The 25,439-nt window shown below is 39.0% G+C and overlaps 2 protein-coding genes across 3 annotated transcripts in view; one reads left to right on the forward strand and one right to left on the reverse strand.

Moving 5' to 3' along the window:
- Window positions 1–25,439, forward strand: part of Mob3b (MOB kinase activator 3B) — a 194,386-nt gene that overhangs the window by 12,175 nt on the left and 156,772 nt on the right. The window lies entirely within an intron of this gene.
- Ifnk (interferon kappa) lies at window positions 1,835–2,422 on the reverse strand. The gene has a single exon (XM_047524007.1). The coding sequence runs from the start codon at window positions 2,420–2,422 to the stop codon at window positions 1,835–1,837; it is 588 nt and encodes a 195-aa protein (XP_047379963.1).

Below are 25,439 nucleotides of genomic sequence, written 5' to 3' on the forward strand. Positions count from 1 at the left end.
AGGGAAAAAATAACAAAATGAATCAAACAGCATTACCCTATGTAAATTTATGATTACACAAATGGTATGCCTTTACGCCATGTACAAAGAGAGAAACAACATGTATCCCATTTGTTTACAATAAAAAAAAAAAAAGCATACATGTGATGGCTGCCCCTGCCCACATAATCAGACAATCTATACTGATTGGAAAGTGTCAGTTTTATTGGTCAGTTATCTTCCCTCATGCAGAAAAATGCTTGGCAAAACTGCAACAATAAATTACTAAAGTAACCACCATCATCCTAGTAATTAGAGCAGGTAAAGGCAGTATTAGAGAAAATCAGAGAAAAAAAATCAAGTATATATTTTCTGCTTAGTTGTTTGCATGCCCTAATTCCTTTATAGCTCTTGCTGTTCTTTTTACACCCCCCACCCCAAAATCTGGAAGAACTCTGTTGATGAGTAGTTTTTACTAAAGGGATTACGCTAATTCATTTTATTATCTGATCCTTCTGCTGATAACCTGTTTTCCATGAGCCACAACGTCTTGTTCATTTAAACATCTCTTCTAACTTTTTGGCTGAAATTTGCCTTGCTTTTATGGTAAGACTTTCTTTGACTCTTTTGGCTAAGAGCCCTGCCCTTGGAACAGTCTTGAATCTGAACTGTTTAGTAATGTGTTGTTAATAGCATTAGTAGGAGAGGTTTTTCAAGAACTGGATCAGGTACATTTCACCATCATTTGTGTAACCACTGTCTCTGGGTTAATTCTTGATTGAAGGTAGATGATTCTGAAATGGGATAGAGGAGAAAGAGAAAGAGACAATTCATTTAGCTAGTTGGCTAATTAAAACAGACAAAGGACCATCCAAGAAGAGTTAAGTAAATAATCTAGGTAATGCGGATATAAAGTAATTTATTATAATGATAAAAGATAAAAGTTTAAGTGCCATGTATTATTAGGAAGGCTACTTAACTTGACTGACAGGAAGTAGTCTTCTAACTCGGAAAATGCAATGTAAAGTTCTTTCATAAAATGACTCTAAGGCATTCATTTTAGGCACATGAACATACAAAAACAAAAACAGTGAGAATTAAAACTATACTTCTTTTAGAATTTTCTATGCCTTTAGACATAGGAATCAAACAGTATACATCAGGCATGAGGGGCACTTTGCATTAGAGTAATAGGCTCCCAAGGACTATTTAAATGAAAGCTTACTGGTCATCTAATTTAACAGTCCATCTAAATACCACTGTGAATACCATTCTTTAAACTGCATCATTTCAAACCAACCAAGCTGCCAAGCAAATGTCCAGAAATGTCATCCTCTTTCCTCTGGGAAAGGAGTGAGGGGTTTGACTCTACAGAGCTTCTATAGAAGCTGAACTTTTATAGAATAAACAACCTTGACAACCAGAAGGTAGGCCATTGGGATGTTGTATTCTGCAGCATTCTCTACTCCATGTCTTCTGGCCATTATCCTGGTGACTTTTGAAGGTGGTAGAGCAAAGCTAATACAAGAGGGCCAAAGAAAAAAGGAAGAAAAAGTAGAATAAGATGGAGAGGAAATCTAATCCTTTAAACCTGTCATCAGGACTTTCTAACAGAATTCGTCATGTCACTCATTAGATGGTTGGTATTATCTCTTTTGAGAGATGAATGTGACTGATGTTCCAAGGTCAGACTTCAGTTAGACAACAAACATTTCATAAACTGCCAGCAGTCTGACTGAGCACAGGATTGATTCTAGGATAGTATAGTCATCCTTAAAAGGAAGATGAAGAGGGAGGAAAAGCAGGGGATTTTGGAGGAAATTAGAATTTTATTCTAAAAAATATACCTTATTTCCTAAGAGGAGTGTGTGAATGTTTCAAAGTAGTGGAAACATCTTCTGATTTCCACTCGGACGATCTCCCATGCACAGCGACTGTATTTCTTATCCTTCAGGAAATTGTATATTCTGCTGAAGTATCTCCTCAGTTTGAGTTGGTCCTGCCAGAGCACCCCAGCTCCTGAGTGTTCCTTTTCATCAGCTTTCACTTCTTTCATGTCTTCCTTTTCTTTATTCTCTTTTTTAAAGCATTGTTTCAGACACTCTATTTCCTCATAAAGTTTGTTTTGGAGTTGTACCAGTTTTTCCTTGTCCCAAGTGGAGTTGGAGGTGTTTTGGCTGAAGATATTGAAGGCCTGTGTGTACATTTCATAGAAGATGTACTTGACGCTTATTTTCTCCGGCTGGATCTCTTTGGGCAACTTAAAATCTTGGATTTCTCTGAGACATTCTATAGGAATTGAATTGCTCATCTCGTTCAGAAGCTTCAGATTTTGCCAGGTGACTGTACTCAGATGAACTTTCAGGAAGTTACAGTCCTGAGAGAGGATGCAAGTCACAAACAAACCCACAAAGTGAGCAAGCCAGATGTACTTTGGAGTCATGTCAACCTTGATTTTTTTTTTCCCCAAACCAAAATCTCCAACACCCGAGGTTGACAAAGATGCTTTAAGTTCACTTATATGTGACTCTATATACCTGAATTTCCTTATGGGGAGGAGTTTTCGCATTCTCTTCATTTGATGGTTGTTAGGTTGCAGCTTCTTTTGCCCCTGGGACTGTTTTACCTTTGGTTCACTACACGGATACCAGAAATGTTAAAAAAATTTTTTTTTTCTTTTTGAGAAAAGTGAGCAGAGCATTACCTTTGTTTTACCTTAGATACCTAGATGGCCTATCCTAGCACTAAAGAATCACCCTAACAAAACTGATACAGAGGAGCTGGGGTTGCAGCTCATTGGTAGTGCACTTGCCTAACATGTGAGGCCCTGGGTTTGATCCCCAGAACTGGAAAAGAGAAAGGATTCTTTTTAATTTAAAAGAAAAATTACCCACTCTGTTACATAATAGAGATTGATGCTACAGAAAATATATTTTCATACATAGCCCTGTAGCCAAACATCCTCTCTCATTGAGTTAATCATAGACATTGATCAAATGACTGTGATTATTGATGGTCAGGTTACCAGAACATAACCTGATTTAGGTTTTTTTCAATTTTGATAAATTAAGTTTAAATATTTGAATATTTTGTTTTTATTTGTTTTTTCTGGGTCTCAAGAAAAGCTGAAGAACAGAGTTGGTCAATTTAAGGTGGCATTTATCAAATAAAAGACAGACTGGTTGGATTTTCTGTTGTCATTAGAAGAGGCTGGTATTCCAGTTGTTCTTTCCTTCAGTTAAATCCATCTCTTACATTTCATATGCCTTAGAAATCCTCCAGTGAGTTCTGTTATATTTGAGGATATTTTTCTGCTTCATGTGTCTCTCTTTTGTGGTATTATATGTTTTCTTTTCTATTTTTTTAGATTTAGTTTAGACAGTTTTTTAAACTTTTGCTTGGTTATCTCTCCTTTTTTTGCTTGATGGTTCTGGACTGTAAAGAATTTTGTTTGTTCTTGTGTTTGTTTTTTCACTAAGGAGGCCAATAGGAAGGAGACTACCCATTTTAGCCAGACTAATTCACACCTGGACCAGTGGACTGTGGTAATGATGGTTATCCTCCATTCATGGCCTTTAACTTTGGCCGAATAATCTTCTGATTATGGTTAAAGCAAATGGATTCCTTTCCCTAGAAAGATAAAATGGGATTTCATTAAAAGAGTCTAGCTTAAAAAAATAAAAAAAAAAAAGAGTCTAGCTTATTTTATCATTTTTTTTTTAAAGAAATACATTAGTTTTAAATGTAGTCATTTAAACATGGTAAGTAGTCAAAATTCCACAACAACCACAGGCATTGAAAATTTGGCTTAAAAATTCTTGTCTAAATCAGTTGGCTTCATCAAAGACTCATTTTGAATAAATAAGATTTCTTAAAATCTTGTCTTTTTGGACTGGTTTCTTATGAAAAGAAAACTTAGTACATATATTGCTCTATATTTTCTATCTATATAAATTCTGGTTTCCCAGACACATTTCTTGGGTGACTAATTTCAAAAAGGAATTAGAAAAATGAACCTTTTTATCAGATTAGAAATTGACGTAGCCTTCATAGAGGTCAAAATAGTGGAGGCTATGGATCAAAAGCCTTAAAACTGTATATAATCTTCAACTCAGCAATTCACCCTTTAGGAATTTATCTCCAAGGAATACTGACAATGTCCTTAAAGACTAGCCTCTTAGAAAGTTCATCACAGCTAAAACATGGAAGACAATTTAAATGTACAGTAATGGGTACTTACTTCAGTAAACTGTCAATTAAGACTTCTGTGCAAGTATTAAAAATTATGTGTGCTACTATATTTGGTCCCTTGGATAGATACACTTTGAAACTTAAAAACAAGCTTCCTCATGGTAGATTCTGATGCTGTTTTTTGTTAAATATAGATATATGCATAGATATACATAAAAATCCTTGAGATATATATGCTAAAAATTTTGAGTCATTATCTCTGATTTTTTTTTTTTTTTTTTTTTTTTGGTACAAGGGATTAAACTCAGGGGCACTTGACCACTGAACCACATCCCCAGCCCTATTTTGTATTTTATTTAGAGACAGGGTCTCACTGAGTTACTTAGTGCCTCACTGTTGCTGAGACTGGCTCTGAACTCTCAGTCCTCTTGCCTCAGCCTCAGGAGCTGCTGGGATTACAGGTGAGCACCACCGTGCCCAGCTGAGTCTCTGACTGAAAGAATGAGTAATTTTTATTCTTATATTTCTATTTATCTAAAATTTTAAGTTTTCTGTGATCAGCGTTTCTCATTTAATAAGGCAAGATTAGATTTTTAAAAGAAGATACACTAAAAAAGGAAAATTATTATATACGTGAAATGTAATCAATATTCTTTTTTTACTTAAAAATGTCCATTCTGGAGTATTTCAAAAGGAAATGTCAATTTCCCCTAAGGTTCAGTTCCAATTCAGTTGATATGAGCAATGTAGAGTTATGTGGGAGTTCAGTTTACTGTTCTTGCAGCTTTTTATTTAAAATATGTTTATGTATGAATACATACATTTATGATCACACACTCATTTACACATGCACACATGTACACACTATCTATAAAGTGCAAAGCACCCCTGAGGGTCATGGGTCCTGTTTTTCTTTTTCTGTTCTTTTTCTTTCTGTCTTTCTAAACAGCACTGGGAATTGAACCCAGTGGTGCTCTATCACTGAGCTCCATCCCCAGACCTTTTTATTTACTTTTTTTTTTTTTTGAGACAGCATCTTGCTAAGTTACTGACTTGAACATGCAGTCCTTCTGCTTCAGCCTCCCAAGTCATTGGATTAAAGGTGTGCACCCACTGTGCCCACTGAGGGCCATGCTTTCTTATATAGCTCATATCTCTTCTATCTAAAACTTCTTGACTAGTCCCAGTTAGACCTGTTTCCTCCTCTTTTGAGCTTTTGCAGTGCCTCGTCTTCCTTAATTATAAGTTTTTAAAACAGGTAATTGTGTAAGTTTTGATCTCCTGATCTACTACACTCTACCCCACACCCCAGCTTGCCTATAGTGCCCAGTATACTTTCTTGTTTAGACAGTTCAGCAGTACTAACCAAACTGAGGTTGTTCAGTTGTCTTACTATGACAAGAAGTTTCTGCTCATAGGTGATGGAGTGGCAACAGATTTGTCTTTTTTAAACCATCCTGAAGTTCCCTGTATTTTCCGCCATGCATAGTTTTTGTCATTTCTACTTTTTCATCCCAAATTTCCTCCCTTTACTGCTGTTCCACATCATATACTCATTTATTGAAAAATATTTTAAGCATTTATCACAGGTAAATCATGACCCAGGTGGCATGTAAGGAGGAATAAACAGTGCATGATCTCAAGGTAGTCACAGTTGAAGAAACAGGCAGCTTTGGAGTGTTTTAAGTAGGAGGATCAAACCTTAGGGCTTCCTATAGCATGAACCTCTTTCCCCATGTTTTGTAAATGTTAATTGATGATGATATTGACAATATTTGTGACAAAGAAGGAAAGATGGTTGGCATGCATGCCTGCCCCTTTCCCAGCATTAGGATTGCCTGATTTAGCAAATAAAATTACTGAACACTCATGCAGTATTTGAGATCAACTTTCACAAAAATATCCATTCATTGTTTATCCAAAAATTTAATTTATTTTATCTGGCCAGCCTCTTCACCATGCAAGCTCCCACTGGTCTCTGTACAGAGTTAGAAAACAGCCTTTGCAGGAAGCCTTTCCTCTGTGCTCTCTCTCTCTGTCTCTCTGTCTGTCTGTCTGTCTGTCTGTCTGTCTCTCTCTTTCTCCTGTGGAATTGCATTTGATTTCATTCTCTGTGCTGGCTTTACTTGTGCACATGTTCCTAACAACAGTACATATCCGAAAGAGCACACTGTATGCACAGATCACTGCAATTTGTTCCATTTAGAAACATTATTGAATGCTTAGTTACTGCGTCTTGCCTAGTTTGTTGAAGCCATCACCTGACTGTATCTCAAAAGATAATCAGAAATTTGAAAAGAATGTCAGTATAAGAAAGCACCTTTATCCTTAGAATGTGTCTACCACAACTGCCCAGTCTATCATTAGCAGGATGTGATTGGTGTGCTAAAGTTATTCCTGTAATATTAGGTTCTTAGTTCCTTAGCATGACCTGGAGTGATCTCTATGTAGTCAGGCTGTCCCCAGAGGGGAAGCTGATTAGCAGAGGCAACCCTGTTATTCATGGAACTGTGTTACTTTGTGGGGATTATAAGGCAAACAGTGGGAGGACAAGATGCAACTTATTTGACAAAATGGAGACATGAGACATATTTCAGTCTGGCAAAATAGCTTTGATTCAGCTCAGGGACACACAGCATCTGCTGTTAAGATTTATTGCTTCCCCTGATGAGGCAGGTTTTAGATCAGGGTGAGAATGTCTTGATCATCCTGTTACTCAGTCTGTGAACATGAGTCATTCTGTTTGTGAGCTCAGAAGGTGACTGAGTCCAGGAGAGAGCCCAGGGACAGGAGGCTTCCTTCCAGGCCAGGCAGAACTTCCCTCAGGGCATGTAGACCATGGTCTCCCCAAACTTGGAGCTGTTACAGCCTGGACCAACCCTGTAAACTCTGTCAACTCCATCTCACTGCCTCCTCATTGGGTCCAGCATCTCACAGGGTCTTCCGTCCCTTTCTTGGTTGTATTTCTTTCAATGCTGTATCTGGTATAGAGGTTCATAATGACTACACAAATAATACACTGATCCGTCCATACTGCAAAGATTCAAACTCTTCAAGGGATGTGAAGGCCGCCTGAAACCTCAGCCTCACTTGATGCTACTCTCCTCTCAAGCAGTAACTGTAATTAACAGTTTGGTATGTGACCTCATTTCTTTCTCCCCATTATACTCTTAATTTTCATGATAGCACATATCGTGGCTGGTTTGTTTGGTGCTCCCTCCTGATTGTTCAGTAGGACCCTCAGAGATTGAGAGGCCTGGATCACTTCCATGGGTGGGATGGGAGGACTAGTATATGTATTTATTCAGTTGTCAAAATACTATTATAAAAATTGCAATACTGATCCTTTAATAACATAGCACTCTGCACATAGTAGGTGCTCAGTTAGTATTTGTTGGATGACTGAATGAAGAGAATGAAGCCATGTCTCAACAGGGAAGTTAGTTCTTGGTTTAGTTCTTTTTGTACAGGGATATGAGGAGGACAAAGTCAGGTGTTTGGGGTGGACTGAAGAGTTCATAGAATGATTGAGGGCCACTCAAGTGTCCATTTAATGTCCTCTACTACTTCCGATGCTTCTTTTTTGAATTTCCCTGGGACTGTTTAAGTCGTAAGTACTTTTGTATTTGTACTCTAATGATATCAAACTCTTGTATTATTTGGTTGATTCCTAAATGTTCCCCTCCAGACTAGAAAAGTGACTTGGTCAGTTTGGTATCCATGGCAGCTGTTACATATAGACACTGAGTGTTGAATCATGTGATTTCTTGTGATTCTCAAGCCTGATTGATATTAACCACTGTGGGCAAAACTGCTGAGTTCTGAGAACATCCTCCACATGATGAGTCCTTTGTACTAGATATGACCAACAATGGTCACTTTATCTTATCACCATTAGGGAGGCTCTTGGGACAAACTAACACCTGATTCTCTTTTATAGCCCAGCTGAAAACTATGCACATAGTAACTCCCTACATAGGAAGCATTTTGAATCATTAGAAAATGATCCCTGACAAAAAGAAATTTACCATGTGAAATAAATACTTTTGTAAATAAATATGCACATATAAAACATATTCTCTGTTTGGGGGTTACTAGCAGAGCCTCCATCCACATCCTTACTCCACTGTAGGCTTCTCTAGGTCCTTTTGAGTCCCAATAGGGCTTTCACTTCTGGAGTAGTAGTAGGACTTTCAGATGGTGGCCATGAAAGATGTCACTAATCAGGATGATTTTTCTACTCGCTGAGCAGATGTGGACTTCTTCCTAAAAGACCTCTGAGGGTGCCTGTAGTAGTTGGGAAGAAATGACAAGAGTGGAGTGGGCAATTGACAGATGTGCTCTGTCACAGATAAAAATCTAAGGAGTTGGTGGTGCAGAGATGAGGAAGGTGTCTTCTCTTAATTACTGTTGAGCTCATATGTGGTCATAATGTTTCTTGACATTCACGAAGAGCATAGAAAAGCATTTTTATGGAAAAAGTCAAGAGATCTTTCTCTAGACTGGCAGAGGACTCACATGCTGCAAATTTTTGAACTTCTTTAGTATCCCTGCAATGCCTGGGATTAGAAATGGTGTCTGGGAATAATCTAGAGCCAGAGGGGGATATCTTTTCTTCCTGGTGACACCCCTGTCCTAGGAAGCGTGTGACGTGAAGACGCTAATCATAGAAGTAGGGTTCCGAGGACTTATTTAAACATCAACTATGGAGGTCAGAGGGTTGACTTGCTTAAGGTCACACTGGTACTTGGGGAAAGTTGGATGGAGATTCAGGTCCCCTCACTTTGACTCCAAAAATGTAAGTCCTTCATTGTCATGCAGAAAGCTCCCTTCCCTCTGATTCTTTCCAGAGGAGAAGCTCCCCTATCCAGAGATCTGTTGTCCTTTCTGGGAGGCCAGAGAGAGTAGCCATAATTTACAAGGGTATTTCACAAGGGCTGGTATTTCACAAGGGTTTTTCAGCTCTAATAGGAAGCCTAGCAAAGGAAAAAACCCTGATTTCAGTCTGATCCTCTCCTATTTCTACAAAGTTATTTATCATTATGCAAATAAAGACTCCATTTTCTTAGACTCCTAGGTCAGTGCAGGCCTAAAGTCATTGCCCTAGAAAAGTGACTTATAATGGGTTTCCTGAGAGATATTGGACTTTGTCCCATATCCGAAATTAATTTATTTATGTATTCATTGAATACATCATCAAACACATTCATCAAATACATGAAATGTATCAAATCATGCCTATAACTGTATCATTGCCTGTACTCTTGTGTATTAATAGCATGCTTTCAATAAATATTTGGTGAATAAATATATTTCAGTGTTTTAACCTATGAATATATTATAATAGAAATTGAATTTCTGATCAGTTCAACAACTCTGTCTTTGTTAAACTGTGTAACCTTGAGGAAATCACTGAAACTTTCTGTGCTTCCTCTGTAAACAGGGATGATATAGAATATCTATCCAAAGCACGCTTGTGGAGATGTTCAGTGCTGACAGACGTTCAGTGCCTGGTACATAGTAAGTGGTCACTGCATGATAGCTGTCCTCACTGTTGTCATCTTTATTACCTTCAGTTGCCTATGGTTTTAGACAATGATAAATCTAAGGATACAAGGGCAGACAAGACAGATGTCATCCCTTGAAGAAGTTCATGGAGGCAGTGATACCTGAGTTCAGTTTTAAAAGGCAAAAGTTTGAATTAGGACAGTGAAGGTAGATATGGAAATGAATGAATTACTTGGAAGGTAAGAATGGCAATTTATTTGGAATAGGAGGAGAGTGAGAGAGAGGCCAAGGGAAACTAGGGAGAAGCTGAGGTTAACTAGCTGAGATTGCTTGTGAAGGGTGAGCAGGCCTACTGGTGCAACTGGTGAGTTCTCAGCTGGACATATGGGTCTGGACAAGTACAAAAGACTGATGCAGGAGATCCTGGGAGAGGATTTGAAAGTATTAGCTGCAGCCTTAGATGATAATTTAGACCATAACAATTAGTGGGTCTAGCTAGGGAGAAATGAAAAGACATGGGACAGTGTTGGAACCCTGAGAATCTCCTGTGTTTAAAGAGTGGGCAGCAGAAGAGGAAAACGAGAAGGAAAGTGCCAGAAGCACATGGATAATGAGGAGGGAATACTTCAACTGTTTTATCTGTCTCTGCCACTTTGCCCAGATGGCCGCAGAATTCTCCTCAGCAACACATTTTCACGCAGCCCTTCCCAGCTAAGCTCTGTTTTCCACTGTTTGACCTACACCTAACATTGAAGATGACACCATCTTACCCATGAGATATTTAAAGCTTAGAGAGGACATAATCCATTGAATCCTAAGATCAAGCTCTTTGGGCCATTCTAGAATATACCCTCCATGAAAAACATCCTGTTGCCAGATGTGTGTCTGTGAGTTTTTGTCAGCATCATCAAGGTCAGCTTGGTTGCTCTACTTCGGCCACTTGGGGCTGTAGGAGACGGAGGATGTATTACTTTCCAAGCGTTTTCTTGACAAACTTCCACAAACTGGACACTTAGAACAAACAAATTTATTCTCTCATAATTCTGAAGTCTGAAATAAAAGCATCATCATGGCCATGCTCCTTCCAAAGCCTCCAGGCAAGAACCCTTCCTTATCTCTTCCAGTTTCTGGTAACTGCTGGCAATCCTTGGTTTCTAGATCTGCTGTCTCTGCTTCCATAATTACATGGCATTCTCCATGTGCCTGTGTCTCCACACAGGGCCTTCTGTAAGGACACTGCTCACTGAATTTAGCATCCACCCTAATCCAGTTTGATCCAGTATAACCTCATCTTCACTTCATTCTCTCTCTAAAGACCTTTTGCCAAATAAGGTCACACTATAGGTTCTGCTGGTTAGTATATGAATATACTAACCATATATACATATAGTATATGAATATACATCTTTTGGGAGGACACAGTCAATCTATAGTAGGGGATATGCTGCAGGAAACCCTAAAAGGGACAGGTTCTTACACCATTTCTAGTATGTTGTAAAAAATATGGCTTAGGGCAGACAATGTACTTACCTGGAAGTTGTTTAACTATAGGTCTTTATTAGAAAGAAATGTGCTATACAATGATATTAGTAATTAGCTATTAGTAATGTTCTCAAAGATCTGCCAACATGATCAGCCAGACATTATCTTTAAGTATTCTTTAGTAATAATCTGCATAGACTTTACTTTTATTTAGCAATTACTAATGTGCCAACTCTTTACATCTTCTATAATTCTTACAGCCACTGTACAGTATAGGTGTTCTGATCCTCAGTAAAGAGGAGGAAGAATTTGAAGCTGTTTAAAGACCTATAATACAAGAGGGTAAAGAGTAATAAATCAGAATTAAGGGAAAATAAGAGAAAGAAAATGGGAAGTCAGGGTTAGAATTAGAACATAAAAATGCATGTCATAATGTCCAGGTAATTATTGCAGAGAGTGTCATATTTTTCCCTATCTTTTCTGCAAGCAGAGAAAATGTTATCAGTGAAAAAATTCACACTATCCAAAAGATAAAACATAGCAACAGCAAGACTGTCCTCGGTAGAAGCAGATCATTTTCTGGTGCTGAGTTCTGGGAGGAATTTCTCCTGTAGGCCTTCAAAGAGAGAACTGTGGGCTAGCCTGGGCAAAGACCCTGGAACACGCTCACAGGAGTGACCACTGCCACGTGCATGGCAGGGCTGATCCTTGAACCTCCCTCAGGTGGACAGATGTCTCCTTGCCAGTGTGCAGTTCTGTGGCAGGCACTCTGCAGCACTCTGCAGGGGTTCGGTGGGTTCCTCATGTCAAGCTGCAGGAAGGAGTTTGACTGCTGAGTTGGCCTGAGGTAGTGTTTCCTCCCCACCATCCAAAATGGGGAAAAGTGTGGTCACACATGTTGGCAGTCTCTCCACAGACTGCCCTGGCATTTCCAGAGCTGTTGCCCAGATCCAGTCCTGTACTCCCTATTAAATGTACAGAGGAACTTTTGGGAAAACAAGTTGTAGGCACCACTCTCTCCCATTTAGTCAGCACTGAAAAAAACAAGCTATCGTGTGGGATGGTTCAGTGCCATGAACCAGGGAAGAGCATACTGGATGTCCACCTAGTCATAGGTTGAGTTGCTGGGTGCTGTTCTAAGGAACTAGATTCAGCCACCTAAGGAGGCAGCTGGGGGTTCATTCTCCATTGAAGTAATTTTTTTTCCCTGAAAGAGCATCTTCATAGGTTGTATGGCTTAAAATTTAAAGCCAGGATAGCCTCATGTCTCCAAATGTTACAACTAGTATTATCACATCCTCTTGGGATTATCAGTATTGTATATTTGAGTATTTTTCCTTTAAGAGTAAAACTCATTATGTGGAAAGGACCATGTGAATGGCCCCAGAACTGAAGCTTCTTTGCATTCTCAGTGGAGATAGAGTTAAGAGAACAGAAATTGGGCATGTCCTATAACATCTGTGTCAGGACAGGGCAGACATGCTTATTGCTAAATATGGAAATACAGATTCTCATGGTTGGTCCCAGCAATACTGAGTCTACTACAGTCTATCCATCATCCATGTCTGAGGATATAATGCCTGCTACAACATGGTAAAAGAGGGGTGGGAGAAGGTTTATGTCCATGGAATGTCCAGGATTTCAGGAAATAAATTAAGATTATAAGGTTTAATAAGTGCTATGAAGGATATAAACAGTGCCAGAGAGTGGTTGAGTGAGGCGAGAGGTGAACTGAGTTCTGCAGGATGAAGAAAAGTCAGCTATGTAGAGCAGGAAGGAGAGCATTTGGGGCCAAGAGAACAGCCAGTTCAGAGGCTCTGATGCAAGAGAGCTTGGGATATCTAAATGCGAAGGAGATTAATTGTGTTAGAACAAAAGGAACAGAGAGGCAGGTACCGGAATGGTTGGGATTGTGTATGCTGTGGCAGGCCATGGTGGACTTCCAAATTGATTATTTGACCACTGAAAACATATGAAAGAGTTTTAAATGAGAGTGGTATGATGTGCTTTAAAGAGACATGTTGGTGGCCCGGTGGTAGGAAAGTTTGGAGAAGGGTCAAGCATGGAAGCAAGGCCAGTTTGAGAGTTGTATTTCAGCAGACAGGTGAGAACTCTGTGGTCTAGGTAAAGGCAGGATCATGAGATGAGAGACTGATTTGAGAGATGATTTTAGTAAATTGCTTATGATGCATTTTGGGTCCAGACTAACATCTGTCACCAAAGGCAGTTTCCAGAAGTGCCACTGGTTATCCATTTGATTCTTAGGTCTGTACCAAATCAACATGACAGGGTTTTGTAATCAGTAAGCAAGTAATCACATTTGGCATTAGATCTTTAGCTCCATGGCCTTAAACTAGGTTAGGTCCTTATTCATTAGATAATGACATAAATCATTTACTTAATTGGTTTACTTAGGTTGGGGCTAGTGCTTGAATTTCACAGGTTTGGCTTGAGGCTTAAATTTTTGAAAGTATCCCTGATGCAGTTCCTATATGCACACAGGACAAATGAATATCCTTGTATTTCTAACAATTAAATGATCTATTGATATCATAGATAACTATAATTATATAGATATATATGTATAGTTTACAGTTAAATAAACACAAAAGCATAACTTAAGAAATAATATAATTTTTAGAGAAAGTGATCCTAATCTGTTATTTATGAAATACAGATGACAGCCTATAGCCAACAATGTCATCTCTCTCTGATTTTTTTTTAAATCACAGAAATGTCTCTCAGTACTAATGCTCGGACTCGAACTGCACTTCTGTGAAGCACTGGTGTTTAATAGAGTGGATCAAGATGTTCCTGTCCCTGAAAGTGAACATCCACAGCCTTTCTTGTGTCACAGAAATATTAAATCAATGAAGTTTCTACATTTCAGATGAATTTTCAATATTTTTCTTAAACTTGTGGCACCTCTGATGGTTTACCTAGTAAAACCTAGTTTACAGTGATATCTTAGCTTTAGATTAGTTATTTTATGAGCTAGCATCTGATTTGGTACACACCGGTTAGGTTCATATTTTTACAAATAATCTCATAATGTTCTGCAACAGTCTCAGGACTTTCCTGATACTCACTACTGTAAAAAGCATCCAAAAACATAGAAGAGCTCAAACATGGAAGAGCATTGCTGGCTCCTCTGTTTGGAATGGGGGTATGTGAACTTTAAATTTTAAACCTTATGGCTTAAAATGTATGGCTTTAAATTTTAAGCCATACAACCTATGAAGATGCTCTTTCAGGGAAAAGAAAAGGGCAGTGGGCCCTTTCTAAGCAGTGATCAGGGACAGAGACATTTGATCTGTGGCTCTGCCATCTTCCAGGTGGCTTCCCAAGTTGCAAGGTTTATCCTCATCAAGTTGGGGCCAAGTAGCAAGATCATAGAGGAGTGTGTGTGGAGGGCTGCGTGGGCTAGGTGTAGGGCGCACATACCACTTCCACTCACATCACATAGACTGGCACTTACGTGGTCACAGTAAAGTGCAAGGGATGCCAGGAAATGTCATCACATGCCTAGAAAAGGGAGGGCACAGTTTGAGGAACAGTTAGCTCACCTCCGCCATGCTCCTGATCCATTGGGAAAACAGTCTTATCAGTCAGAATGTATTTGCACTGATATAAATTGGCCCACAGTGTTGGCCGGGCATCATGGGGCACATTGTACATGCCCAGTAGAGATTTGTTAAAACCCACCTAGAGGGAATTGGAGTTGTCAACCATAGTTAGTTTTCCAGTAGAGTTATTTTCTTTTTTGAAAGAGTATAAGAAGTAGTACTGTTGAAGTAAAAGACTTAAAATTTCTTTTCAAAATTATACCGAAAACAAGATAAATGATTAATTTTCCATCTTAAAAAAAGCATGCTTTCTTTATCAAAAAAATAAAAACAAAACAAACAAGAAAACAAACAAACAAAAAAATCGAAAAAACTGTTTGGTAGAAAGATATTATCATTGACTTTCTTTAAAAACTAGAACCCATGTTATAAGCTAGAGTTATTTCACAGTGTACATGTCCTTCAGGACATCATATTGTACATGACAAATACATAACAATTTTTTTGTCAATTAAAGAATAAAATAGTAAGATGACAACAACAACAAATAAGTAAATAAAATAGTAAGCTGTGGGGTGACCAGATCCTATGGAGTGTATTCACCACGGGACCAACACATAGAAGATCTCTGGTACCATCGCCAGTTACTACTGCAGTGGGCATAGCATTGCTAACTTGCATCTGTTATTTCACTTTGTCACCCAAAGAATGCTGCAAGATGGATATTTTTATCCTCATTTTATAGTTGAAGGACTAGGGCTTCAACAGAGTTGCACATCTTGGCAAAGTCACATAAAACTAAACTCTGCATCATTTTCCATTAAGCTGTTACTTATGTCAAAAATAGGTGTCTTGAGCATGTCATGTTTTCCTTTTTTTGTTTTTTAATAAAGAAGAAAATTTGTCACCTAATAACATTACAACCCTAACCTCTCAAAAATAACTTTTTAAAGACAGACTGGTAAAGTCTTTCTGGCTCTGACAAGATGAGTTAAACACGCTTGGGTCTCTTTTTCTGCCTGTGGAGTGCGCAGTCCTTTCCCTCTTTATGTGGTCTGTTTAGATGCTTGGAAGCTGTTTATGAGTCCCTGCAGCTTGACCTAACCTCGGAGACCAGGCAGTCTTGATTCCAGGGTGTGGCTGGAATTCATTCTGGCTTCTGTGGCAGAAGGGGCAGGAGGCACTGCTGCCCCTGGGAGAAGAGGCGAGAGCCTGGGTCTGCCAAGGTCTCTGCGCAGCCGCAAATGTGATGAGCATCCCAGGGCTGTCCTTTGGATCCTACTATAGAGACGGGCTGTGGGAAGGAGCAGAAGCATCAAGCAGTTAGGTTGGATTGATTTTCAGAAAGCATCCTGAGGTGCAGAGTATTCACATCCACTTTCCAAGAGTTGAGTCAGTGAAATTCTAGTTTTGCTAGAAACACCACAAAAGGATTTTGTAGTTAAAGAAATCTAGAATACCTATATGTCGAGTGTAGACTCAGTGTATGGTAGCATATTAAAAGTCTCTAAAATCTTGCATCATGATACCTGTTCAACTTGTTTAACCCATGACATGTTAAATTTATGTGACCATGTACTTTAAAAAAAAATCACACTTCATATCCTGAGGATCTAGTATTTTGGGGGAACCAACTCTGAACCACTGATCTAAGTAGAGTGGACAAAGTAGACAATGCTAGGAAAGAAATCCGATATCCAGATTTTGGTGACCCATCTCCAGAGAGGATTATAAAATTACTTTTATTTGGGTAACATAAGCAGCAGTAGTGATCACATAGCATCATTGTTTTCTTTGATTTTTAAACAAAAGTGAAGTATGAGATACTCATGCTTTTATGTTGTAAAATGCCTTTTCCCCATTTCTTTTTTCCTTTCTCTTTTTCTATTACCACATAAATGCCTTACTTTCATCAAATGAGTGACTTAAAATTATGTTTTCTTTTTCAGAAGTTGTGTTAAAATTCCCTTGAAAGGAAAATACAGTTGTAAATGAAGTGCATGTTGTCACTTAAAGTATTACATATATTTGTTGGGCTGAAAACTTGATTTATGTTTCTTTAAATTTGAGAAACTTGGAGTGTCTGGAGAGCTTCCTCCCTCTTTCCTTCCTCCCTCCTTCTCTCCTTCCTCCTTCCCTCTCTCCTTCCTTCCTTCCCACCTTCCCTCCCTTCCTGTAGCAAATATATGTTGATATTAATACTTGACCTTAGAACAACAATGTGTCTTTTTATACTGTTTTATTGAATGAACAAATTTGTGCCTTACATTAAATAATGAGCACTAAAAGTTTTGTATTACTCATTTGACAAATTTGATTGCTTTTTGTCAGAAACTAGAGCTTTTCTGTAGTCAGATGTTTGCTGGCAGCTTTGTCTTTCTGACAACCAAAAGCCAGACACTGTCCAGAGAGCACTAGTCATTTTGGAAAACCTGATGGGGTGTGGGAGACAAAGTAATATTCCCCCAAAGATGTCCATATTCTAATCCATAAAGCCTATGAATATGTTTCTTACAAGTCAAGAGGGATTTTGCATATGGGATCATGTTAAAGCTATTGAAATGGTTAATTGCAGTGTTATCTGGGGGTCCTTAAAGAGAGAGGCTGGCATGTCACAGTTTGAGGAGATGCAGTAACAGAGTAGAGGTCAGAGTTTGTAGGACCAACAGTCAAGGAATGCAGGCAGCCTCAGCAAGCAAGAAAAGTGAGGAAATGGGTTCTCTTCCACAGGACCAGCAGGAACCTAACCCTGCCACCTGTTCTAGCTTCCTGACCTCCGCATTGTAAGATAATTAATTTGTGTTGTTTTAGGCCACTAAGTTTGTGATAATTTGTTAGAGAAGCAATAGGAAAGGTTCCATTTTTCCTGTGCTTGAAGGCAATGGGTGGTTGGATTAACACACTCCTAGGTCCCTTCTAATGTCTTGCTCCCAGCATCTGGCCTAAGGGTCCTGCTTTCTTGCTGTCCTTTCTCTATTTCCTTAAATTCCAGGGGCCAACCATCACCCTGGCTCATGCTCCCTGCTCAGATTACAGTGACCAAATCAGACACCAACAGACTTTGAAAGAAGTGATGTGATTGGTTGCTAGCTGTGATGTGCATCTTTTATTTATGTAATAACTGCTGAACTAAAGAGTTCACTGCTGAAAATATACTTCATTCAATTATTAATAAATACCCTGCAGTCACGAAATGATGCATATCAGAATCATGTGAGATAAGGACTGTGTATATTAAAATTATGGCATAAATTCTACAGTACAGTTGGTATAACAGGACTAGGGGACAGACTGGGGTACCCTCATGCATCTGCTGAATACCAAAGACTAAATTTGGCTGATACAAGTGTTGGGGATGTCAGTAAACAATCCATGGATTTAAAGTTGAGCAAACAGTAATGAAGCATTACTTGTACCTTGTCTGAGGTCACAGTTCAATTCTTCAGGAATCACTCTCTAAGACCCTGAGATTTGCATGTAGGAGGTTTACTGTGGACAGCTGATGGCAACAACACCCTTCAGATAAATAAAGGAGCAAAATTGGGCAGGGGGAGAAGTTGACTGTGATGCATAGGGGGCTGTGGAGCTCAGACAGCCTGAGGAATTATTCCTCATCAAGGCAAGGGGGTCTGGCCTGGATGTGCCTGCATCAGCCAGTTGGTGGATGCAGGTGGCCCATCCCCCATGGGACAAGCTCCGTCCTTGGGGAGTCTCTCTCTCTAACCAAGCATGATTCCTTGAGAGCACTCAGCTGGAGCTGTCAGCCTCCAACACTCCCAACAACTGGGAACATAAAGACACTCATCCTAAAGGAATCTGGACAGCACATTAAGGGTCCAATACACTTTTTTTTTTTTTTTCGATGATTCTGGTGCTACTGGCCAACTCTGCTTTACAGAGATCCAGTCAGTATTTCTAGCAAGCACAAGTCAGAATCTGGGGCACAGTAAGCAGGCAGAGCAGAGGAGCTGACAGGGTACTGACACCTGGCAGGTCAGGACTGCTGGAGGAAGAAGGCAGGGCTGCCTTCTAGGCATGAGTGGCAGCCTCCCCTGCCCAGAGAGAACAGTAGCCTCAACATGGTAGATTGATTTGCCTCCACTTTTGCTTTCAGTTATGGCAACTTGATAATCTGAAGGAACATGGAGGTCTTGTTACTTGGTCTCATCTCGTCATTTCAGAGCACTTGGGCTCTGAATTGCAGCAGATGTGAATAAAAAGTTGCTAGGTTTAATGTTTCTGGGCTCTTTTTCCTCTAGTAAAATATAGGTGTGGTGTAAAGACAAGAGGACATTCTTTTTGAGCTCCATGTCTCTCCCCTATTTTCTTTTTCCTTTTGGTTGTTAGACCCCCAACACACATCACGTTCTGCCTCCAGTGTAGCCCCCTCCAGGTCTTCATTCATGAAGAATTACATGCCTGGAGTCTGGTTCCTATGTCACTGAATTACAAAATGGTGGGGTCAGCACCTCTCATGCTCTGAAGTGACTGATCGGCTCACACTTTGAGGAACTTTCCTCTATCCCCACCCTCCAAAAAGGGTCAGTAGACCTCTGAGGGTGGTGGCTAAGAATTCAGTGGGGAGATAAATAGGATAATGGAGGACTTTGTCACAGAGAGCTGACAGCTGTGTTTTAGAATTGCTGATCTTAAGGCTTAGGCTAAATACCAGATAAAATGAGAGTCCTGCCCACTTCCTTGTGATATTCTCTTAAGAAAGAACGAAGACACTGCCATCTGTAAGAACTTAGTTTTGACATCCTGGAGGACAGAGGGTTTGGTGGCCCCAGGACAAAGGCTCTTCATCTGGAGAATCAAGTGGGACCCTTAGGTAGTGTCTGCCTGGAGAGGCTGTGTCAAGAAAGATTCTGAATTCCGAAAGAGCCCTTGTCTGATTGGGAGGCAGCTGTACACCTGGGGAGGTGTGGACACCTGGCACATGTCCTGCCATCTCTGGACTAGAGTCTCCACACAACAGTCCTCAGCTGGCCGAAGGTGTCTCATTTTTCAAGATGATATTCAAGGCATGTCTTTTATCCAGTGTGGGATGTCCTATACTTTTTTAGTTATTTAGAGATAAAATGCTGAATATCAGATGACAAATTAAAGAGTTAGCTCTGTTACCCCTGGACTCTAGGAGAAGAGATAAATCTTAAAGTAAGTCATTCAAATAGTAGAGAGAAAGTTGGATTCGAGTATGTAAATATTATCTTGTTTCGATATGGTGCCGGAGATATAGATCAATGACTGACTCCACCAGGATAGTTCTAGTCCTGCGCGGCTGGGTGTGCTGATATAAAGGAGAATTCTCTCATTATTGTATTGATCTGATAGTAAGCAGTGAAGTATGAAGGCAGAGCTTGCAGCACTACACTTGGGAAATCACGATTGGAAATTGGAGATCTGCGGAACTGGAGGAGGGATGATGTGTGCGTGGAAGAAAAATGGGGATTGAACTGGTGGCAGAAGACAAGGACAAAGTGGGTCAGATTCCAGTCTGTGACCCTTTCTCTTCTGTTGTTTATTCTATTTAGTTATACATGACAGCAGAATGCATTTTGATTCATTGAACACAAATGGAGTACAGCTTTTCATTTCTCTGGTTGTACATGATGCAGAATCACACCATTCTTGTAATCATACATGTACACAGGGTAATAATGTCTGTCTCATTCTACCATCTTTCCCATCTGCTGCCCCCTCCCCTCCCCTCATTTTCCTCTGCACAATCCAAAGTTTCTCCTTTCTTCCTTTACCACCCTGTGTCCACCCCCACCTTATGTATCAGTATCCACTTATCAGAGAAAAAATTCGACCTTTGGGTTTTTGGGATTGGCTTATCTTGCTTAGCATGATATTCTCCACCTCCATTCATTGACCTGCAAATGCCATAATTTTCTTCTTCTTTATGGCTGGATAACATTCCATTGTGTATATCCACCACAGTTTCTTTATCCATTCATCAATTGAAGGGCATGTAGGTTGGTTTCACAATTTAGCTATTGTGAATTGAGCTGCTATAAACATTGATATGGCTGTGTCACTGTAGTATGCTAATTTTAAGTCCTTCTTTATAGGCCAAGGAGTGGGATAGCTGGGTCAAGAGGTAGTTCCACTACAAGTTTTCTAAGGAATTTCCATACTGCTTTCCAGAGTGGCTGCACTAATTTGCAATCCCACCAGCTACATATGAGTGTACCTTTTTCCCCACATCCTTGCCAACACCTATTGTTGCTTGTATTCTTGATAATCGCCATTCTAATTGGAGTGAGATGAAATCTTAAGGTAGTTTTGATTTGTATTTCTCTAAGTTTTAGAGATGGTGAACATTTTTTTGTATATTTGTTGATTGTATATATTTTTATTGAGGATGTCTTTTCCTGAAAGATTGTCAAGGACTATGGATAAAACTTCAGCTGTAATTTTAAAATTTCCTCTTTTCCTAGTAACTTATTTTTGTCAAGCAAACAAACCAGAGGCTGCCTTAATCTATCAATTCTTGGATTCTTTTCCTTGCTGGAAGTTCATGACATTGCTCCAGGAGTATATTCCTGTCTTGCAAATTGTGCCTTTTAACAGATCCTGTTGCTGTAGTAGGAATTTTAAAGGATGTGTGGTTGTGTCCCTTAAGTAAGGATACTTGTTTGTTCTTTCTGTAATTTGATTAGCGAATAAGGCAGCTTTCAAAGGAATTTGGATTTCTCACAATCTATCTTATATCTATAGATCACAGTTTTATTTTTCCTTTTCCTAGTACAGGAAATTGAAGACCCAAAAAGAAACTAAAGAGATGAACCAGACTCATTTAAAGTGAAATTGGTATCTGTATTAGTATCTTATTTATTATATGTTATTTCAACTTAAAACTTCATGGCAAAATTTTAATTCTGTGCTGTTTACATTAATATACAAAGTTCCGAAGGTTGCAAAGATTATCTATAAACAAATGATACACCAAAGTCGAGCTCCTTCACTATTAGAATACAGTTTTCCTGTACTGACACAGGGGGGAAATATTTATTCTTGCTTTGACTTGTCCTTTAGAAGATGGAATGCTTGCCCAAATGACTCACTTCCCTCACAAATTGGAAGATGTCATTCTACCAAGAAATGCCAAGTGTAGAAAGCAAATTAGTAAATATTGAAGTATCAGTTCCAGGACACTAGGATTGTTCGTTAAATTGGACATCCCTGTGAACATTTGAGTTACTCATCCTAAAATGTACCATGCTGTAGATGTGATTAATTTTCCAGTTGTTAAAGACATGTAAAGATGTCTAAACTTACACATTTCCTTTCCAGGAATTTGAAGGAAGAATGTGAGTTCATCTTACTGGGACTACTATAAAAGTAATTTGTTTGCATGACGACTTGCTTCCTGAACCTGAAGGGTTAATAGGCTTGTGTTCTTGATCATCCTTTAGAGAAGTTTTTTTATTTCATTGTTAAATCATAAAGAGACAAGACTTTGTGTTCCAGCCTCATGCTCTACCTTACATATGATTTTACTTTGTCCTCATTTCTTTTCACACATAAAAGAGAGAAATCAGCAGTATCTCTGAGTACAAAAATAAATGCATTTGCCCTATTAAGCCCTTGGGTAAAATATTTAAGTTCTAAAACCCTAGAACATTATTCTTATTTTAATTAACAGAGGAAAAGGGACCAAAAATGATTTTAGGAACTTAACTAGGGTAAATTGGTCAGGCAGATTAGAATTTAAATTCATGATTCTTTTCTAGCGTTTATGTGCACGAACAATACATTTAGTGCATTTTAAAATCCTATGTTAACATCTTGTTCTTCTTGAATCAGAGGTCACGAATCTATAGTCTGTAGGCCTATTTTTACCCTCAGAGATGTTTTGTTTTGTTCATGGAGAGCAGTGATTTTTCTTTGTGTAAAATTACACAGGTTTCACATGAAAATGTGATTTCCAGTTACTCTCAAAAAATCAGAAGATCCAGCCACGGATCCCACACAGCACCTGTGGCTGGCGCTGAGGAACTACCCTTTTTCAATGGTGTACCTTTCTTGCATCAGTTGTCTCTATATCTACCTGGCAGCTAAACACATTTGAGCATGAAACTCCGATTCTGTAAATCTGAGTTTTCTCTGTTGGCCTGGATAAGAAAATTCTGAAATTGAGGATAAACAATTGAAGCGTTATTAAGCCTTATTTGTATTCAAAGAGATTAAGGTCATGAATAAAAGCTTAGGGTCCTGCTACCTTGAACTTTCTTTTAGTAAGAAGTGAATTCTTCTAACTTTATTTTAAGAGCACAATATCATGACCCTAGCAGAACCCGGCTGCCCCTGCCTAGCACACACATCGAACACTTACTCTAACAACTTCTAATTAAAGGTCTAGCACAGCTCAGATTCCCAAAGCCAATTAAACAATGCTCACCCTTGTACCTCCCGGCAGATTGGGGAGTAGCTTGGCCAACACTGCAATTGATATGAAAAGGAGCGTCGTATTTTTATGCACTTTTAGCACCCTTGATACTCTATGAGGCACAAGCTTTCAACACAGCAGCCTTTTATCCTCTGTGCTTTTGGAGTGTGAGAACACCATGAAGGCCACACGCACCACAGTGTTCCTGTGGGCTGAGAATCAAGGCCCGCGGAAGGGGGTGGGCAGCAGAGTGACAGGACAGGGAGAGGGAGCTGGCAGCTGTCATCTGAATGGCCTTTCCCTCTTCCATTATCCTGCTGTCCAAAGGCTTCATCCCTTCACAGGCATAGCTGCTATCCCTCTGCACAGCGGTGAGGCCAGCTCCCTGGGCACATTTCATTTCCTTGTCTGTCTTGGAGTTTCATTCCGATTTACTAGGAATTACTGAACTGTTTCAGAGAAAGGAGCAGCTAGGTGAAACTGGAACTAGTTACTGGGAAGAATTTATCTAAATACAAGAATTTATCTAAATACAAGAAGTTAAAACCAAATCTATGTGGTAAGTTGACTTTATGCTCACCCATCATTATTTAATTTTGTTAATTTCCTACTAATCTAGTGATTAGTTCCACATGTGTGTGAAGACTGTTTTCAGGTTGATAAGAAGAAAAAAATGAGGAAAACAGTTTCTATCCTAATTACAAAGTAATACATTTCTAGTATATTAAATGTAAAGCTGCAAAAGTTAAGGAAAGTACAAAGAAGAAATTTAAAATCATCCTATCTAGAAGTTACTATTGTGAACTTGACTTTCAGTCAAGTCCTAATATTTTTTTAGGAAACAGAATTCTAGACATGCTATTTCATTATAATACTTAATCATAAATATTTTCATATCTAAATACCTTATGAAAGCAGTTTTAATATCTAGGTAGAATTTCATTATTTGGATAGTTGTGTTTTTCAAGTTAGAATGATAAACAGTGTTGTGATAAAGATGTACTTAAACTCTTACATCCAACTTTTGTGCAAATCCGCAATTTTCCTTTTGGAAACATTCTTGAAGTGATTTGTGATTCAAAGGACAATTGGGTTTTAAAGTGACCTCCACAGAGACTGTAGGAATTGACCTTCCTATGGCATTGTATGAAAGCCCCAAACAGTGAGCTGTTCTAAGACTGTCTTTCCAGGAAGCAGCTCTGAATATTCTTTGACTGCTTTCTTCTAGGTATTTTCATCCAAAGAAGAAAACTAATTACTTGCTAGAGTTTCTTGGAATATGGGAAGAGGAAAGTGGAGTGTGCCTGCTTTGGAAATGTTTGGAAAAAGTGTGGGCCATCTTAACCATCACTTTAATTAACATTTGTTTTAGATCATGAGTGGAAAACTGACTCTTATGTAAGAAAATATAAAAGTCTGCTGGGGAACATGCATTTGCTTTGAAAGCCTTTGGGACCAAGAAAATAAAATGCTTAATAACAACTGCACAATGAGGCTGCAGGGGTGCAGAAAACCTTAATTAACAGATGGTTTTAAAGTTCTCTGGAAGCTTAGAATTCAGAAAGGATGGATTCCTTTACTGACAAGTACTAATATCTGACTGCCTGGGGTGGCTTGTTTAAATCAGAGCTACATTTTAAAACATACCTAATTACACAGTCCCTTATTACAAATGGGATGCATCCTATTTATTAGAGTCCTTTTATTCTATTGAGAAGATTAACCACACCCACATTTTTGAAAACATAGACTGTAGAACTAAACTTTTAAACAGACCTGGAGAGGCTGAGTAGTTGATATGCCACTCTCTGTGTGTATTGTCTTTAGTTGGCAAGGAAAGAGCCATAGGAAGGAGACCTGAACCGACCAATTGACTTCAACTGGAGTCTCTGATCAGAAGACTCAAGCTGTGTAATAGATCACATTTGGACAGTTGTTTCCTAATATTGTTTAATATGGAATTTTAAATGTCTTTCTGAGTTTGATAGGTTTCTAACTCCTAGCAATAAAACCAGATTTTGCTTCAGTGACTTACTTGGCCAATTTGATCTCTGCTTATTCCTGCAGTAGCATTAGGTGAAAACACAGTGACGGGCTGGGGTTGTAGCACAGTGGTAGAGCGCTTGCCTAGCATATGTGAGGCCCTGGGTTCAATCCCAGCACCACATAAAGATAAATAAATAAAAAATAAAAGTAAAAAAAACACACACACACACATGATTTCATTGTACAAGTTGACTCTGTAGTTGGAAAACTTGCCTCATTTTGTCATAGGTGTGATGAGAGATTTTTGCTTCTTTGTTTTTAGAGATCCT

Source organism: Sciurus carolinensis, chromosome 14 (assembly GCF_902686445.1).
Source record: "Sciurus carolinensis chromosome 14, mSciCar1.2, whole genome shotgun sequence".
NCBI classification, from domain to species: Eukaryota; Metazoa; Chordata; class Mammalia; order Rodentia; family Sciuridae; genus Sciurus; species Sciurus carolinensis.

Excerpts from the sequence above, each read along its gene's own strand:
- Ifnk (XM_047524007.1), bottom strand. The coding sequence starts at position 2,422 with ATGACTCCAAAGTACATCTGGCTTGCTCACTTTGTGGGTTTGTTTGTG.